Consider the following 20,047-nt stretch of genomic DNA (forward strand, 5'->3'; position numbering starts at 1 on the left):
TATGCTATAGACTGTTATAACTTATTGGTAACTGGCTGCTCTTCAACAACTCAAGATATTGCTGGTGTAGGCCTGATGTTGGGTAGGAGGAAGTCCGGAGGGCATCAGTAAATAAATAATACATAAAAACAGGAAAATGTGTCCTGACCCCTACATTACTTCATACAATTTAGCCATATTTGGATCCTGAATACATTGTGAGGTGGTCTTACTCCACCATCCACACCCTCAAATGTTTCTAGGGGTATGGATTATACAGTAGTAGTCTTCATGTGGATAACATAGTGGACATGTACACTGGCTTCTTCACTTACCTTTTCTGTATGTATTTTGTATGTATTATATGTCATACTATATCAGTTTGTTTCAAATCTCCATCCCAAACATAATCCATCATTCGTCCTTCTCCATCCCTAACATAATCCATAATTCGTCCTTCTCCATCCCTAACATAATCCATAATTCGTCCTGCTCCATCCCTAACATATTCCATTATTCGTCCTTCTCCATCCGAAACATAATCCATCATTCGTCCTTCTCCATCCCAAACATTCCATCATTCGTCCTTCTCCATCCCTAACATATTCCATTATCCGTCCTTCTCCATCCCTAACATTATCCATTATTCGTCCTTCTCCATCCCAAACATATTCCATAATTCGTCCTTCTCCATCCCTAACATTATCCATCATTCGTCCTTCTCCATCCCTAACATAATCCATTATTCGTCCTTCTCCATCCCTAACATAATCCATTATTCGTCCTTCTCCATCCCTAACATAATCCATCATTCGTCCTTCTCCATCCCTAACATAATCCATTATTCGTCCTTCTCCATCCCTAACATAATCCATTATTCGTCCTCCTCCATCCCTAACATAATCCATCATTCGTCCTTCTCCATCCCTAACATAATCCATCATTCGTCCTTCTCCATCCCTAACATAATACATCATTCATAATTCATCCTTCTCAGTCACCATAAGAGGTGGAACCACATGTCAAAGATTAATGTGGTAAAGAAGAAACACATTCTGGTGCCCGTAGTTATTCCTGATCTTGTAACCAATCCAGATAAAACTCTTGACCTTATAAAGTACACAGTTATTTTAAAATAGTTTAATATGGGCTACAACGGAAGCAGACATGGTCGCTGTTCTTTTCTGGCCTTTTAGGATGTCATCCTGCTAAACTGGAGTAACCTTACACCATGCAGGCTGTCATGTGTCTTTTACAGAGGCGAGACTACCATAAGACCACTCTTCCATAAAGACCAGATTGGTAGTTCTACAGAGATGGTTGTCATTCTGGAAGTTTTTCCCATCTCCACACAGGAACTCTGGAGCTCTGTCAGAGTGACGATCAGGTTCTTTGTCACCTCCCAGACCAAGGCCTTTCTCCCCTGATTGCTCGGATTGGCCTGGCGGACAGCTTTTGGATGAGTGTTGGTAGTTCTGAGGTTCTTCCATTTAAGAATGTTGGAGGCCACTGTATCTTGGGGTACAAGGACTCGAATAGTTTAAAATGATACCAGGATACCTTAAACCTCAACTGTATAAATACTACACAAAATGAATACAGGTTGGCAGGTCTGTCACAGGAATTCTCTTTGAGGGACAATATTTTTCCTTGGAAGTTGGAAATATAAACACTGATACCACTAATGTCGATTACCTTGACTTGTCAGTCTGCATGAGGAGGTAACTAAAGAGTTACAGATAAGAGCACTGTTGTTGTTGTGGTTGCATCCAAGTACATGGGGGTTGGTTGTAGCCAGCTACTACTTCCACAAGTACATACTGTAGCCTGCTAAAGCAATATACAGTGGGCCAGAGACAACACCACTACCAATAGTTTACTCTAATTGGGAGGGGAAATTCCATGTATACAGTAAAGGTAGGCAAGCAGCTGTAGGCTATATCAAAAATTAAGAGACCACTGCACTGTTTTCTTTCCTTTCCAAAAAATGTGAAAAGGAAAATTTTGAGTGAGGTACAGAAGGGTTCAAATTAAGAGACCACTGCAAATTGAACACTTCTGTTCCTCGCTCAAAACTTTCCTTTTCAACTTTTTTTGGAAAGGAAAGAAAAAGGTGCAGTGGTCTCTTTATTTTTTCCAGAGCTGTATATAGGCCAAACTCCCTCCCTCCACTCCACACATGTACACAGCTTAGCAACAGAAGCGGGGAGAGGTGTGTGTGCGTGTGTGTGTTTGTGCTGGCACATGTCTGTGACAGGTAGGGAATGGAGCACAGGGGTTCTGCAGGCGCTGAGTAGACCTGCCTGCTGTTGCTGCTGAAGTCTGGGACTCGGAACAGAAGACTGAGGATGAAGGCCACGACAGAACATCGTCAACAACACAGCTCTCACCGTCGGCCTATCAAGTCCATACAACTGCCATTCACACCCCACTCCCAATTGGAACTCTGCTCCCTATACACTGCACTACTTCTCATAACAGAGGAATTGGGGGAAAATTGCAACCTATTCCAGAACTAGTGTGCTAGTTTAGAACAGGGCTTGTAAAGCTCCAGTCATAATTTTTCTTCATAGGGTTCCATAAAGCACACAAACACTGGCCTATATATACTGACAACAACAGTTATGTGTGGTAAGTTCAAATTAAATGAACTGTAGGTTTAAAGGGATTTTGGCATGTACTGTAGGTTTAAAGGGATCTGCTTCCCCAGAGTTAAGGTGCTCGCAGGCTGGGTGGCCCATCAATTTTCAATGAAGCCTGGGCTGGGGGGGTGGGGGGGTGGAATTCTTTCCACACAGCACAGTCAGCATTGCTCACGCCCGTTTAAGCAGCTCAAGCCAGGTTCAAGATGGTAGGTCATGATTCAATGTTTACTAGCTGCACGCTTTTCCCATTGACCTTCAGTCATTCTGATTTAGCAACTGAAACAATGCTAGTATGCTGCTGCATTCAAACAGAACACAGATGCATATATGTTGACCTCTACTTCCTGTGACTCAGAGGATTAATACAAAAGGCTTCCTTGCCAAAATCCTCAATAGCCCTGTAATCCACTATATGCGGGTTAGGATAAAGTTGGGATTGAGAGTACGTGTTACATAGTGTCAATGGTTCCCTTTGTATAACAGTTCTTATAAAACCTGCAAGTTACCCCAGACAAAAGGATTAGCTTCTGTCAGAAGTTAATGGTAATAACATACATCACATGGTTAAAACGACAGCCGGATTACAACGCAATATGCATACTTGCACATGAGATACTACAGTCATGAAAGATTATGTACAACCCCTGGAAAGTTGTATTTTTTATACATATTCAGACATACTGATATGTAAGATAAAGATAACCAAACTTTTGGAAATGACACTGAAATATTAATCCTTTACCCACCATAAATCAACCAAAATGTATTTTCATAATGTAGAAAAAAACAAGAACACCCCTAGCTTTAAAAGCTGGTGTTAATAGCTAAGGTTGAAATAACTTGCTGAAATAACTTCATGTAGCCATTTAGTGTAACTAACTGTCAGTCTCTTACATTGACTGGAAGGAGTTTTAGCCAACTCTTTACAGTACTGCTTCCACAATTTCTTGCATGCGTGGTCCGCTTCAAGTCCCTCCACAGCATTTCTAAAGGACTGAGATCTGAGCTTTTACTCTGCTATTCCATACCCCCCATTTATTTTTGAGCCGTTCTGTTGGCTTTGTAGCTTTGTGTGTTTTGGATCCTTGTCCTGTTGCAAGATCCATGTTCGGTTCAGCTTTGCAGATGGCTTCATATTCTGCTCAAGAATTCTCTGGTGCAACATAGAATTCTTGGCAGACTCAATGATGCCAAGCTTGCTAGAGCCTGTGGCAGCGAAGCAGCCTTGAACCCTAATGCCACCACCACCATGCTTGACAGTTGGTATATGCTTCTTCTGTTCAAAGACAGAGCAGAGACTTCTTCCTTCCTGCCCTGTAGGCCTCTTTTTGACAGACACTTTAACATGGAGCATGGCAAGAGAGGCTTTCAGATCCCTTGATGTTACCCTGGGGTTCTTAGAGACTTCTGTGAGCACCTTCTTGGGCTGAATATGGTGGGACCACCTTTCCTGTGTAGACGGCCAGTGGTCTGGATCTCCATTTGTAGGTGATCCATTCGACGGTGGAATGACTTATTTCAAACTGCTTGGAAACTCCTTTGCGCCCCTTTCAAGACTGATGGGCACTAACCTTTTCCACATCCGGAAATGTCATTTCAGTATATTATAAGTGAAACCTGAATGGTTTTCCAAGTATAATATGTTCAATGAGGTTACCCTTATCATTGAATGTGGTTGGAGTTCAGCTCAAATACCCATGTATTCAAATATGTCAAAGAAAAAACTGACAACATCATAGGGGGTGTCCTTAATCTTTCACAGCTGTATGCATCAACTATATTTGTGGCCTATAATCAGAATAAAATCTGCCTGGTTCTAAGAAGCTGGGTTGGCGAATTTCAATGTTTGTCTCATTATTAGGAATACGTATAAACTGTATGATATTAATGACATTACATGTAGTATTCCTATAATAAGGGTGGAAAAGACAGTGTAACAAAAGGGGATTCCCCGGATTCTCAGAAGCCAAAATGTCAACGACAGGGATGTGCTATTTCACAGCAACCAGCAAGGGGTCTTAAGAAGCCAGTCACACGACCCAACGAAATGCCTGGTCACAAATAGCACCCTCTTCCCTAGGAAGTGATGTTTGAGCAGGGCCCATATGGCTCTGCTAGAAGATAATACATTATATAGGGAATAGGGTGCCATTCGAGACCTGGAAAAACAACTGCCCTCCCATCCTCTGTCCTACCATTCCGTGCTACACTGAACCGTGTCTTAAGCCACTTAAAGGCCTCATGACCACAACAAAGAGTCTTTTCAGACATCACATGAAATGTGTGCACTTTAAAAACCATCACATACAAACACATGATACAAACACAAGAATAAACCTTTAGCATCAAACAAGGGAACCACAACAAACCAAATGAAATGAAACAATTATGACATTTCAAATAATTTCAGAAAAAACAAACCCAGCTGGTTAATACACAATTTGTTATGAAGGTGGTATTACTATATAGTAGCTTTGGTCTCCTATGGTTAGAGTTGTAACACTCACATTTATCAAAATTACCAGGTTGTCCAGAAATCCTAATTGGAGAATTCCAGATTTCCAGCCTAATTCCCAGGATTATTCCTAATTCCCAGGAATTTTCCTAATGGAATTTCTGCGGGTACACCCAGCCATTTTTGAAAAATGACAAGATTCTACCTGATGTTGTAGGTATAGTGTTGCAGGTATGAGGTTCAATCTAGGTATGGGATTCTAGTTCTAGATCTCTAGGTATGTCCTAGGTATGGCAATCTAGGTCTAGAGCTCTAGGTATGTCCTAGGTATGGCAATCTAGGTCTAGAGCTCTAGGTATGTCCTAGGTATGGCAATCTAGGTCTAGAGTTCTAGGTATGTCCTAGGTAGGGCATTCTAAGGATTTGTGTGTGGTTTACCGTAACGTGGAGTGTCTCCCTGAACGGGAGATGCTGTTTCCAGTGACCGGGGATGGAAGGCTGGTCACTCCATGGAGGTCCTCTATGGACCTGCTCCATGGCTTCGACTTGTCCACCGAGTTCTCCGGATTGTTCTCAATGCTGTCACCATCAAACCTGCAAAGGGGAACACCCATTGAACAGGACAGGAGGATTTAAAGAGCCCAGAGCATGTCTGCACTCTCTGACCATAGTCCAACAATACTTTCCCAACTGGCACATTGTTCCATTTATAGGGCACTATTTTAGACAAGGCAGGGCTCAAAATTGTGGAATCGTGGAAATAAAATAAATAAATGTCATTGTTCACAATAGATTAGAACTTGAGCCTTCCACGTGAGGCACTGTCTTTAATCATAACACCACGATATTACACATTTCACCTGTCGCTAAACACTATTGATCATTGTGTAAAACTGACTAATGTTTCTTATTAAGTTTACCTCCACCACAAAAAGCGTCTATGAACTGTTAACTTTTGCAACTGGCCGTTTGAACAGCTTATTAGCCAGTAAGGCTTACTGGTATCTACTAACTTCTTAGAATAATCATAAGAATTGAGCAATTTCTAGCGAGACTAAAGATGAACTTTTCCATACCAGAAACAGTCACAATATAACCGTATACAGTTTGAGTTAAGGCTCACTGAAATGTAACTCCTGTAGCCTGTGTTGTAGCCAGAAAAGTTGTTTGTCTATCCGGACCCAAAACGCATGCACGGATGCGTACTTCGAAAATCCACCAGAAACAGTCGCACTATAAACGTAAACAGTTTTATTTCAGGCTTACTATAAAGTAGTCACTGCAGGTTTTAGCCAGCAAAGTTTTCGTCACTACGGAATAATTCACAATGCGTACTTCGCTTCGCCTGCGAGGAGATGCAAACTCAGGACCTTTAGTTCGCCGGTCAAATTCTCTAACAACTACGGTATTTAACAAGGGGTAGTCAGTCAGTCAGTCAATCACTCAGTAAGAGACATCCACTCTTCTTGGCTACGCTTACACGAATTCCCAAAGAGTTGTGCTTATTTTTAATGGCACAGCAAGGGACTCGTACAGGGGAATCCAGGTCAACGCTAACTGATCGGGTCAGTATTAGAAAAGCCCCAATAACATACGGACAGAAAGTCAATGCCAAGGGCTCTTTACAGAAACCTTGTGCCCAAGTCACTGCACCATCTAACAACACAATCAATACGCCACACAGAGCGAATGCAGACGTGCCAAACATAACCCTATTCCCTACTGATGTGCGCTCCTTCTGACCAGGGCCCATAAAGCAGTTTACAGTGAGTAGAAGCGTGCCATTTGTGATCCAGTGTCTTGGGAGCCATTCGCACGCCACGTTGGATTAGGCAGAAGAAGACTCATTGTGCTTATTGTCTTTCCTGCGTTCTATGAGGGCATCAACTGAGTGACAAGGACCAGGGTGACTTACGTGACAGCATACTGTGCAAAAGAGAGATATTCCACCAACACATCCAGGCCTTTGTTTTCTTCGTTTAAGAATTCTCTCACCCACCTGGAATGAGAAATAAGTCAGGGTAAGTCCAAGAGTTGTACCAGGCACAGATAGTGCGTAAGCCTACATCGTGTGGCATGTTGAAACATTACAAAGCCAGAGACAACCATCTTGGGTCCAGCCATTTTGTGATTGACGTTAGAGTGTTAGGCAAATCTCTAGCTACGATAAATAGGAAATAGAGAAAGTGAGACAGACAGCATGCAATCACAGCTCCAGATCAGAGCCCGATACAGAACTGCATTTCCTGACAAAATTTGAACAATATAAAACAATTACAGTTTCCCTAAATTTGAGACCATTATTCAAGCTTTCAAAGACCAATCTTGTGAGAAAAGGCTCCTTAAATTTTGGAGAGATGATGCAGAAAACTGAGGCTTGTAAGTGAATTACATTACTGCCTGCCATAGAGAGAGACAGTGTATAAAAGAGCTACAAACCATTTCATTATTATTGTATATATTCTGGACAATGTTGAGTATTAATAGTATTATCAGTAGTAGTAGTAGTATTTTAATATAGTTTAAGTTAACAACAATTTCATTTTGGCAGTATGTCCATTGTTACATCAACAGAGAAGCGAGATGAGGCTTTATCCTTTTGAAACTTGGGTAGTTTAAATGATTTCAGATTATTGTATAATTACTATTAATTATTTGTTTTTTACTAATTATATCAGTATTATTTTTAAATATTTTCCAACTTATACAAATGTTCCCAAACTCATAACATCCTTTAAATTCAAATTGACAAACGACAAAGACAGTGAAAAGAAAGATACAGACAGAGAGAGACTGAGAAAGATACAGAAATACAGAGTGAGGCAGAGATACATTCCCCACAATATCTCTCTGTTTTCAACCTTCCTTCCCTGGGAGGAATAGTGATGAGCTGGTGGAGTGACTTCAAAGCCCGGGTGACACCCTGGAATGGGGCAACACACAGACACACACACGCAGGCAGCTCTACTCTTCTCACCTCTTCCCCTGTGAGGGCCCTGTCATCAAAAGACTCCAGTATTCCCACTGCCACCAGTGCAAACGTTGCTTACCTACTCAGCATGCTGGCACATTTATTTGCACTGGAAGCCGGTGGAAAATGGAGCCATCTTTTTGGAGGGACGATACAGCACGTGTTTGACTAATGGCAGACACTCCCATCTGTCTCTCTCTCTCTCCCAGTCTCTCGCCTGTCTGTGTTTATAAAGAATAATTTTCCAGGACCTTTTTTCAGTGGACTCCAGCACTGCGTCTATTTACGGGGATTATTACTTTAACAGGCTGTGATTGCACAGTGATTACAGAGAATACACATCCAATGAACAGAAGGACACGCAGCCAGGCCTTGAGAAGTACTACAATTACCACAGACACGGGACAGCCTTGTAGGAAATCATAGTCCCGTTCAGTGGACACCAACCCTACTAAAAATGAACTGAAACAGGAAAATGTCCCATAAAGAAGTATAAAGAACATAAGGCGTCAACCCATCCATGGTGTGGAGGTGTCACGACCTGAAACAGACACGTGGTAACCATGACCACAGGATGAGAACAACAGTTTCATTCAGATTCTGACAATGTAACTTGTCAACCGTTGCACAGTGTGAAAACAACATGGCCACTGGGTGCCTGCTTCTCAAAAAAAAAAAAAAAAGGACTGATTGTGATGCAACCTACTAATCAAGTGTTTTGTTTGGTCTGCGCCCCAACACACATGCCTCTGGGCCCTTGAGCAAGGCACTTAACGGTAAGCAGCTCTCAATAAGAGTGTCTGCTAAATAAATCCATCTGTCCCTCTTTCCCTTCCCTCCCTCCCTTTCTGGAAAAAATGTAATGCTTTAATATCTAATCTAGATTAGGTGGATCATTAATAGAATCTAGTTGAACGGCAGAAGGTCACCAAAACAAGACACAAATAAAAAAATCCACTTAAACAACGCTTCCCTTCCCCTCCCTGGCTATGTTGTGACAGACAGACCTTGTCCTCTGAGTATCCTGTTTAGAATTGTGGTTCAGTGTGTGTGTATGTGTGTGTGTATGATAAATGTGTGCGTGTTTTGTTTGCGTGTGTGTGAGGAAGAGGGAGAGAGCGCGTGTTGTTAGGACTGTGAGATCCTGTGACTGTTGTTGTGTAAGGGTGGTTTTTTACACTAGGTTCCTTTGGGTCAACCTTAGTGAACACAATGTGGTTCGATAAAAACTGAGTGCATAGTTGGCTGGTACGTGACTTGTGGTTTGGTCTCCATTCTGTTTTTGCCTCACAAATGGAGCAATGCTCCCTATGTAGAGCCCATGTAGGGACGCAGCCTACAACGCGTTTGGAAAGTATTCAGACCCCCTTGACTTTTTCCTTGACTGGCTGGGCCACTCACGGGCATTCACTGACTTTTTACAAAGCCACTCCTGTGTGGTCTTGCCTGTGTGTTAGGGTAATTGTCCTGTTGCACCAGTCTGAGGACCTGAGATCTCCGGAGCAGGTTTCCGTCAAGCATCAGAGTGTGCTTTGTTCTGTTCATCTTTATCTCAATCCTGATTCGTCTCCCAGTCCCTGCCTCTGAAAAACAACTGCACAGCATGATGCTGCCACCACCATGCTTCAGCGTAGGGATGGTATTGGCCAGGTGATGAGCGGTGCTTAGTTCCTTCCAGATGTGATGCTTGGCATTCAGGACAAAGAGATCAAACATCAGACCAGAGATGTACCTTTTGACAAACTCCAAGCAGGCTGACATGTGCAAAAGATACTGAGGTGTGGCTTCTGTCTGACCACTTTACCATAAAGGCCAGATTGGCGGAGTACTACAGAGATGGGGTACCGTTAGGAAGGTTCTCCCATCTCCAGACAGGATCTCTGGAGCTCTATCAGACTGGCTCTAGAAAGAGTGTTGTTAGTTTAAAGTTCTTCCATATAAGAATGATGGAGGCCACTGTGTTGTAGGCGATGTTCAATGCTACAGAATTATTTTGGTAGACTACAGATCTGTGCCTTGAAAGTATCCTATATCTGATCAGAAAAAACTATTCCTTTGACCTCATGACTTGGTTTTTGCTTTGACATGCACTGTCAACTGTGAGATCTTATGAATACAGGTGTGTGATTTCCAAATCATGTCCAATCAATTGAATTTACTAGAGGTGGATTCCAATCAATCTGTAGAAGGATCTAAAGGATGATCAATGGAAACAGGATGAACCTGAGCATAATCTTGAGTGTCATAGCAAACGGTCTAAACATTTCTGTTTTATACATTTGCTAAAAAATCCAGTAACTGTTTGGGTTTTTGTCATGGTGGGGTACTGTATGTAGACTGAAAATCTAAGGCTATAACATAACATTTGGAAGAATTGAAGGGGTCTGAATGCTTTCCGAATGCACTAATATTTAACAAACCAAACATAATGGAACATTTGAGGGCATTAGACTCGATGGTGTGTCAGAACTGTTTCGCCATTTTCACAACCAAATCTGACGAGCACCGTGTAGGCGTTGGCTGGGTTATGATGAATAAATAAGTTGTAGCTTTGTTGAGACTTGAACCCTAACCGGCCAATCAGAACACGCTCCGTGGCTAAATATTGTGGTTGCTTCATGTTGTTTATTCACAATCTTTGCTGTGTGATTGCCTCAATCCAAATCAAATTCTTTATAGTTTGTTAAATAGCTTACAGCAACTTGAATACCATCATGGCTAAATACTTTAACTTGAATTTGTTTGCAGTCCATTTTGTTTGAAGCAACCGCACCGATTAAGGGGCTAGGTCAAGACTATTTAAGTCCGGTCCTGGAGGAACCAAACACTTCAGATTTTTGCTTCTACCTACTAGTGTTTCTGGGTGTCCCAGGTCAGAATCAGTCTCTGATTAGACAGAGAAGATAAAAAAGGGTTTCAGCCCTACAGGACCAGAGTTGAATAGCCCTGAGCTAACTAAAAATTCTGTAAATTGCACCAAATGTTGTCAATACAAATATAAAATCCATTGACAAAAAGTAAATTATATATATATATGTATATATATATATATATATATATATATATATATATATACACATACATATTTTTTAAATAGAACAACAGCTTTGTCGAAATAGTTACTGAGCCTGACATTCTCACAATGAAATGTTCTAACATGTTTGGTTTTAATCCTGTGAAAAAAAATCTTTAAAAAAATTAATAAAATAAAATATATTTAAAGAATGAAATAGGCAAGATAAAATAGATATGGCACATTGCAGCAAACCAGCCACAGAAGCCTATAGGTCTAGGATGAGTGCGGCATAGAAGGGCATGGCTTTTTAGTCATATTTAAAGGAAAACAAGTCATTAGGCTATTACAGGAAAAGAGTCATAAATAACTAACTACAATGCTACCTAGCTAATGTTTCCCAGTAATACAGCCCAAAAAAAAAAGGGAATGTCTCATCACAATTTCGCTATTGTGAAACAGAATTGTTTTATAAACCTTTGGTGATAAAGATGTATTTCTAAACTGTCTCAAGAGCCAAACCATTTTATTCGGTCAGTGCATTGGGCTGGAAATAAAGAACAATCCTTCATTAAGGCTAGATTTGTTTGTTTTTTATCAAATTAAATGAAATGGGGGGGTGGGGGGCTGCATCTTGTTTCACGTGTATATGTCTAATGTAGCTCCATATTGGCTCTGCTAAAATTCATACCATAAGCCTGTATGCTAAAACCTGCTCTGGCGGTCTATAATTTCTCTGCCAGCGCTGCCTGAAATTAGCACTTTGGATCATGTTTTTAAGTACACTCCTAAAATATTTCCACCCTGCCCATTTGAGTGTAGACATGATATAAGACAGGTAAATGAACAACCCTCGCGCAACAGTTTGAAAAAAGCAGAGCACTGACTTGACAGTAAAAAAAAAAAAACAGTAGTCAACTGGCTATTTAAGGTTTAAAATGGCAACTTGCACATGACACTCTTAATACCCACTGAACATAGAAACCTCTGTCTTCCTGTCATGCCACCAGTCATCTCACTCAAGCCCTATCAACACCTGCTGCTTCCTGCAGCACATTAACACGTTTTATTCCCTGATCTTGCCTCATCGTGCCTCCAGCTCCCAGAATGCTACCTGGCCTAATTAGGGCCTACCCCCTGGGACCACAGCTTACCTGTGTCCCTAATGACGACCTATACTGTGCACTGATTTAGAACACTCCCCACTCTAGAGGGCCATTTGGGCGGCCTTTTAATTATGACTCACCCAATGTGGTTGGTCCTTAATGAAATTTCCAGTTCTCTCAGGACTTGGGTAGACTCCTGCACCCTCCTCCGGAATTTCTGGTGGGAGAAGAAAGAGTCAGTATGCAGATTTCATCACTCTATTTAGGTGGTTTATCTCTAATTTATACAACAGGCACCAACGCTGCCAATACAGCTGGAGAAAACAGAAAAAAACGGAACGTTACGAAAAGGAACAGAATCCAAGACGACAGCCAACAAGATCCACAAGGAACGGAGGACCTAAATAGGGACAGTGATGAGGAACACAGGTGTGGGCAATAACAACAAACAGGTGTCCATGTTCCAAATGAGGGAGAGGAGGTGTTGGATCTAACTGGCGTGGCAGGCCTGCCCCTGCCAGGAGGGGATAGTGCACCCCCCCCCCCCCCCCCACATGTGCCTGATTACTGATATGGTATTTATTGACATTTCAACTTCTTTTCGTATAATTCTCCTGCACTGAAAAAAGACACCATTCGTTAGATAGGGCTCTACTTTCGCTCGCATGTACAACACTGCATAGGGGATGAGGAGATGTTTGGGACGCAGACACAATCAAACCAAATTGGCCCAGACTTGAGCTGTCAGGCACACAAACACACACGCACGGGCGCGTGCACACACACACACACACACACACAGTTACCATGGGTACAATTCTAGGAGAGTATGTGACTGCGGCTACAGACATGAAGTGACACTAGTATTTGTTGGGAGGGCCCCCTTTTCCTGTTTCTACATCTCTCTCGTTCTACTTCTGCCTCTCTCTCCTTCGCTCTCTCAAGCCCTCTCTTCTGCTCCACGTCCCGCTCTCTCTGCCCTCTCTGCTTTCTCTTTCTCAGTCCTGCTCTCTGTTTGCTTTCATCTTCAGACACAAAAAAGCTGCAACTCCAAACAAAGGCCCTGTGGACCGTTGCGCAACAGTTGGAGAACTACGGGGGAAGAAAACAGGCGCGAGGGACGGTTCTCGCTAGCTGCGTTCCCAATCACCGCCCAGAAGAGCCAATGCTGATCACTAGCCTACCGGTTCAGACGCAAAAAAGAACCTCCCTGATGGCAGACAGTGAAATCATTGCATCAGCACAGACAGAGGGGGAGGCGTCCAGTACCCATATTCACCCAGTTTGGCTGGGGTGGAGCGCTCCCGGATGGCTGCGGGAGTCCCATACAACACCCTATTCCCTACATAGTCCACTGAGCTCTGGCCAAACGTGCGCATGGAATAGGGGGGCATTGTGGACGTTGTCTGTGTCTGTCAGGGAGGAAACAATCTGAGCCAGGCCCTGTGTTAGCAACGGCGAGAGAAAGAGGGGATGACGAGAGAGAGCGAGAGATGTAGGCAGAGCGAGAGAGCGAGAGAGGGCCAGTACGGGGGATGTTGTCACTGCCAGGGCTTTTGTGGACCTCTAGGCCTGTAGTACTGTGCTGGGCGGTGGTGTGTGTGTGTTTGGCACAAGTAGAGATGAGAAACAGAGTGTTCTATTAGGGAGGAGCCCCTTTGTGTATTTGTGTGAAAAGCTGAGCGGGTGTGAGCGGTACTGCGCAGACTCCCTTACACACACACACACACACTCACACACTCACCCTCACACACACCACTCCTCACTAAGTACTACCAGCTGCAGCGCAGATCCACAGAGAACAGGAGGAGAGAGAGAACGGGAGGGGTGGCAGAGATGTGGTGGAGATGGAAACAGAGAAAGACAGAAGAGAAACAGAGAAAGGGGCGATAGAAATAAAGCATGGAAAGGAGAGCAGAAGAGCAGAGAGAACAGGAGGAGAAAGAGGCAGCAGAGAGAGAGTGAGAAAAGAGCTGGAGAGAAGAGCTGTGACGATCGGGGAGCGGTGTGCGCTCCGGAGGGGTCATCCTGGAAAGAAATCAATGGCTGATACATTCTTGGGGACTTTTTTTTGGAACGGACCTCTTCCTCCTTGGCTGCCTATTGGCTAAGCCCTGTCTGGAGGAATGCACGGGGTCTGCATATGTAAAGCGGAGGCAGTGACCTCCAGCACCGGCTCTCCACTAAGGCACAAAGTGGCAATTGTTAAAGAAATGGGGGTTGAGCAGGAATGTAAAACCATAACTCTCCCTCTTGTCTCTCCCTCCACTCTTCCTCTCTCTCTCTCCCTTTCCTTTCCCCTGTCTCTCTCAGTCTCTCTCCCTTGGCCCTCTCCCTCTCGTACAGGCTGTTGACCTTCTTGAGGGACATAAGGACTGTTGTGGGACGGTGCTATAGGCACTACTAAGCGAGTAGACTCTCTCAGGGATATTGGAGAAGGGTTTCATATAGAGCTCTATAATTTCTGCGTTGCGGAGGACGCGGTTAGAAACCCAGAATCCAGACATAAACACGTAATTCAAAAAAGAAAAAAGAAAAAAAAAATATATATATATGTTAAAAGAAATCTATATGAAAATGTAATGACCAACGCATTTTGCCGACTGTAAATGTTCCACGAATCTGAAAGAACATTGAGGTCTGCATGCATTATGTGTTATTACTCAGTGGTGGTGTGGTAGTGTGGAACTAGTCACTCACTGCATAATGTTACTGTTGTGAAAAAGCGCCATGCCACTGAATCAAACCATCTACATAACAGCAGTTTCTGTTTATGTTTGGGCAATGCCGGACACAGAGAGGTCACTAGTCCGGTTGGCCGGTCTACCTGCCTACCAGACTAGATGACTCACCATAACTACGGTCATATCCACGGTGCTAGCGGGATTAAGGTCATGAAATGTAGTTTCCATTAAGGGTGTGTGGGCTGTTGGCGGGTTAAATGTTTCAATAATCTATGAGAGCTAGAGAATTAGGCCATAGTGTGCCTCTCAAAGTAAGCTACACTTCAGCATCCAGAGCGCGCCTCTCTGTCACTCAAACAGTGTGAAGGCTTTGATCTAAACCACTTGAGGTGAACGGTATGTTACAGCAGCATTTTATATATTTGCAGGGTTTAGAGTCGGGTGTGGGTTTCAGAATTTCTCTTTATCTATATAGTCTGGTGGTTGCGGATGGTTTATTTGGGATTATGGGCCTGTGTGAGTGAAAAAAGACAGCTGACTAGCGAACCAGTACTGCCTAGGGTGATTACAAGGAGGTGTAATATTAATAATTGAATCACAAAAAAAAGATATTATGGAATTTGGGAAAAATTTAATTTATCAGATTTGTCCAAAAAATAAAATGGGTTTAATTGGGCCCCAATCATAGTCCCTCATAGTCCCTAAACGGTCCTTACGTTCAGATGTGAGGATAAACATGGCCTGCCAGGTAAAACTGTCCTCAAACCACCAGCCGGAGAACAAAGATATATTTGAATAAAGGGACGAAAGAGATTCCTATCCACGGCCAACAGTTCTAACACAGACGATGATCACAGTTGTGCCAGCTCTGTTTAAAAACCTTACTTCAGCCACGTTCATGCTAAGACCCAGAGAGAAAAGGAGAGAGACTGATGGAGAGAAAGAAGAGAGAGGGAGAGAGTTAAAACTGGACCAGTCATTACTATTATTTGGGAGCCATCCTCCAAATAACAATGGCCTTGTCTCAAACAAATCTGCATACTATTTGGCATTTAGAGCACTACATGGAATAGGCCTGTAATCAAATCTAATCATGGGCACAACTGAGTGAGTGGGGCATCATTTGGGATGACGCCTTAGTGGGGTTCTCAGACGATGCAGGAACTGGCAGATGAAAGCTCCTCCACAGGAAGAGAAGATGAGGAGGACAAACACCGGAGAGAGAGTGAGGAGAACAGAGGAGACAAGAGAAGCAAGGGGAGAGAAGAGAGGAGCGATGAGGCCACGAGAGAAGAGAGGAGATCAGAAGCGAGGGGCGACGAGAAGGGCGGATGCCAAGCGGTGATTTTAAAGTCAGTCGTACAGTAAGACAACGAGGAGGGTCTTGTGGGACAGGCCAGGTTTGGCCTGAAATCCTTTTAGCCAGGGTAACGTGGTTCAATAACGATATGAGGATGTACAAAATGCATGACATTTCTAAGTGGCCTGATGCACTAAATAAATCAATGTAGACCGTCAGTAGTTAGTCCAACGCCGCTACGCTGGAGGAGGGTGTGGGCGTGGCTGAGCAGGCGTCGCATCCATCAACGATACAGATCTACTCCCTCGCTCTCTTCACCTCGTGCAAATGTTGCGCATCGTGTCGCCCTGACATTATTAATAAAAGCACATGATGTCTCTTTTATTCTAGTCAGTCAGGGTAATTAAATTGCCAGGACTCATTTCATGATATTCTGGAAAAGTCACTGGGCTAATTTGTTTTCATCACAAAAAGCCATATCTATGGCCGCAGACCAAATGGCAGCTCATTCCACATACACCCCCATGAGCCCCGGTAACAGGTAGTGCACTCAGAACAGAGGGTGAAATTGGGGAAGGTTACATTGGGGAGGTCAGACATCTCCCTCTGAGAGCCACAGCTCTTCCTTCTAGCACGGCCTGCTAAGTGGCTGTCTCTGCAACATGATGAATACAACATGTTGAGCTGAAGAGGGAAAAGCTGACGGAGTGGAACAGTTGGACGGAAATGTCAACACTTTCTCTCTCACCTTCCTGGTGACTGCCGGGTCCAGATAACCCCTCAGCTTCTGGATGTACGTGTGAGGGGGGTTTTTCACTTGGAATCGTTCCTGTAAGCCGTTGAGAGAAAGAGAGAGAGAGAGAGTAAGAGAGAGAGAGAGAGAGAGAGGACAAAAAGTAATTAGAGCACTTTCACCCACACTCTACAGTTCCTCATCTAACTGTGTTGGCACCACATTACATTTGACTTGCTGACAATTGGGTTTAGCAGCATTTACGAGCCTAGCTACTGTGCTGAACCACACTGATGTTGTTGTTTTATATGAACACGCAATCGAATCAATGACCACAGGACCATTACTCTCAGCCCCTTCACTATCGTAGAGTCGTTTTGATTCGCTCGCCTCAGTGTGAGACCGCCCAGTGGTTAAACGGTCTTCCTGCGGTGCCGAGCCGTGTTCTAGTGGTAGCACTCCTGGCTCTACGCACAGAGGCACCGCCCATCGGAGTCCAGGGTTTAATACTCGTCTCCACCCCGAAGTCTCTTAAACTGCCTCCCTATGATTCCCAATTCCAATAAGTAAGGAAAGGGAATGGAAAATAACAACAATCTTCCTGCAGTGAAGTGGAGAGCGATTACATTAGTGGGTGATCTTGACACTCGTACCCCTGTTCACATTAAAACTGGATCCACTGTCAAACAACGAGCTGTAAAGGACCCGGGGGAGCTGGGAAACTGTCTGAATGACTCAACCCCTCTAGAGTCCCAGTCATGGTCAAAAGTAGTGTCTGTCCACACAAAAGTCTAGCTTCAGGCCGCCGTTAGCTGCCTCACAGGTTGTGTCAGAAAGAAAGCCTCCTCTGTTGTCATGAAGTGACACAAAACAAACCCAGACATTCTCAGTTCTCTCAGTGGCCCACAGAGTCCCGAAGAGCACCCCCTTCCTTTCTAGTCTCACTACATTTGACCAGAGTCCATCTAGATCTGATCAAATAGTAGCAAACTAGGAAGGAAATATAGTCCCTTTTTTGATACGGCCTAAGAGTACAGCGCTGTATATGGGAATAGGCTGCCATTTGTGACAGGACCAGTGCGTTTTGTGCTTCCCTGAGCAGAAAGAAACAACGAGTAGAGAGCGTACCACCAAGCAGTCAGTCAGGATAAGGATACCATTGATACGCAGCCTCCCTAAACAGAAAAGAGGCAGTGGGCAGGATATGCAATTTTCTGCTTGGTTGTTTTTTTTAACTGTGAATGGACTAGTTCATGATTCTGTCAGGTTCACACCTCATCTGATGACTGGCCTTTCTCAATGGCACCACATTTACTTGTTCCTCAAAACTCATTGGACAGCACTTAAACTTGCAGCAAGATAATGACCCCAAACCCACTGCTAAAGCAACCAAGGGGTTTATAAAGGGCTAAAAAGTGGAATGTTCTTGAGTGGCCAGGTCATGTCACCCGACCTGAATCCAAATGAGCATGCGTTTCACGTGATGAAGACAAAGCTGAAGGCAAAAATCCCAAGAAACAAAAAGATGGCTGCGGTATGAGAGCATCACCTGGGAAGACACCTGCGTCTGGTCAAGTCTGTGGCTTGCAGACTTCAGGCAGTCATCACATGCGAAGAATTTGCAACTAAGTACTAACAGGGCTCGACAATAACGATGGCAAGTATAAAAAGTCAAGTCGGGACTAATCAAAATAGCAAGTCCCTGTCCTGATCAGGATTAGAGATGGTAAAATAAATACTGCCTTATAAACTAAACATCCTCCAGTTGTTTCCTAATCTGGCACACGCACAAATAACTATCTTGCAGCTCCTTTCACCAGTCAAGAGTTGAGCAGTGACTAAATATTCCAACTTTACTCATAGTTCTGTTAATTTGTACAATTTCATTTGGTCCCTTAAACTGGGGGGAGAATGTATACAAAGTAAATCCTCTCAAAATGAACTTGACAGTCTGCACGTTAACATTTTAACTTCAAAATCAATGAGCTGGAATCAAGAGCCAAAACAACCACCTGTGTGTCACTGTCTGAACACTGGACTGGGCCGTGTATTAAATAGTGTCATATGAGACTCGAGCCTCACATTAAATCTCTTTTAAAGGTTGTCTGAAGGAACTGTTTTGTTAACTTTTTATAGAACTCTTTATGTTTAACATTGACATTTTAAGCTGTTTAAGCTGAGTTCTGTCAGTACTCTGTTTCCAATGTCACACTAACAACAAAATGTCAGCACTGATTCTCCTGAAATGAAACATTAATGATGGTTGAGATATAAAATATTAAACAAAGGTTTGGATAATTACAAGGATCGATAAAATAGTGATCCTTGTATAATTCTTCTTGCGACAAAAAATGTGAAGACATTCAAAAGTAAGCCTGAGCACATTGGATTTATGCCCTCACAAGACATGTTTTCACATAGGAACGCCAGATGATCCTTTTCTCAGGCTCACAGTGGACCTCTCCCAGCTAGATCACAAATGGAGCCCTGCTCCCTGCATAGCACACTACTGAAGTTCACTAGCCTCTAAAGGGAATATGAATACTTTTGCTACTTCCGGAGGAGTATATCGGAAATGCGGATTCATTTGAGCTGGAGAGGCAGACGAAAAGCTTTTCGTCAAACGCCGTGTGTCTGGAATGTTGAGTCCTTTTTTGAGATTTGCGGTCCTGTTGGTGATTCATGTTCATCCTTAAGACAGGGAAGGCCATTGAAGCACTGTGCCTCTGAAACTATCTCTGCTTTCCTCTTTCATAAGGGAGCTGGAACAATTTGATGTATCGGCTGCCTGACTGCTCGCCTTGCTGAACGTTCCGTGAATCCTCTCTCTCCCTTTGAACTGCGAGAGATTCCCCTCCTCTGTTCCTCGCCTCCGCACTGCAGAGCTGTCTCAGGGGACGGGAGGAAGAGGCGCTTCCTGGGATTTTAACTCAGGGCTTCACACTCCGTTCTAATTACCATGAATTCCCTCCTCCTCCTCTATCTGAGGGCTATTCCAAGCCCGTCTCCCTCCACACACACAGGATGTTACATAAGCTTTGGGCGCTGCACCCGATTAACCCCCCCCCCGCCCGATTCGCCTCCCTCACTCCCACGCTGTTTTAACCCCTACCTACCCTCCTAGTTCCCCCCCCCCCCCCCCCCCCCCCCGACCCCCCTAA

At 43.6% G+C, this 20,047-nt stretch overlaps 1 protein-coding gene across 8 annotated transcripts in view; it reads right to left on the bottom strand.

Moving 5' to 3' along the window:
- The window catches only part of fmnl2a (formin-like 2a), a 62,526-nt gene that overhangs the window by 21,083 nt on the left and 21,396 nt on the right, over positions 1-20,047 (bottom strand). For 4 of the 8 annotated variants that reach the window (XM_034286743.1, XM_020054980.3, XM_029113384.2 and 1 more), the window contains exons 3-7: positions 16,902-16,982; positions 12,310-12,386; positions 6,995-7,078; positions 5,518-5,673; positions 2,283-2,321 (exon numbers count right to left, since the gene is read on the bottom strand). In XM_034286743.1, the coding sequence (XP_034142634.1) occupies positions 2,283-2,321; positions 5,518-5,673; positions 6,995-7,078; positions 12,310-12,386; positions 16,902-16,982 (437 nt within the window). The remainder of the gene's footprint in view (positions 1-2,282; positions 2,322-5,517; positions 5,674-6,994; positions 7,079-12,309; positions 12,387-16,901; positions 16,983-20,047) is intronic. The other 4 variants (XM_029113386.2, XM_029113387.2, XM_029113389.2 and 1 more) reach the window with 1 other exon arrangement.

Source organism: Esox lucius, chromosome 16 (assembly GCF_011004845.1).
Source record: "Esox lucius isolate fEsoLuc1 chromosome 16, fEsoLuc1.pri, whole genome shotgun sequence".
In the NCBI taxonomy this organism is placed as follows: domain Eukaryota; kingdom Metazoa; phylum Chordata; class Actinopteri; order Esociformes; family Esocidae; genus Esox; species Esox lucius.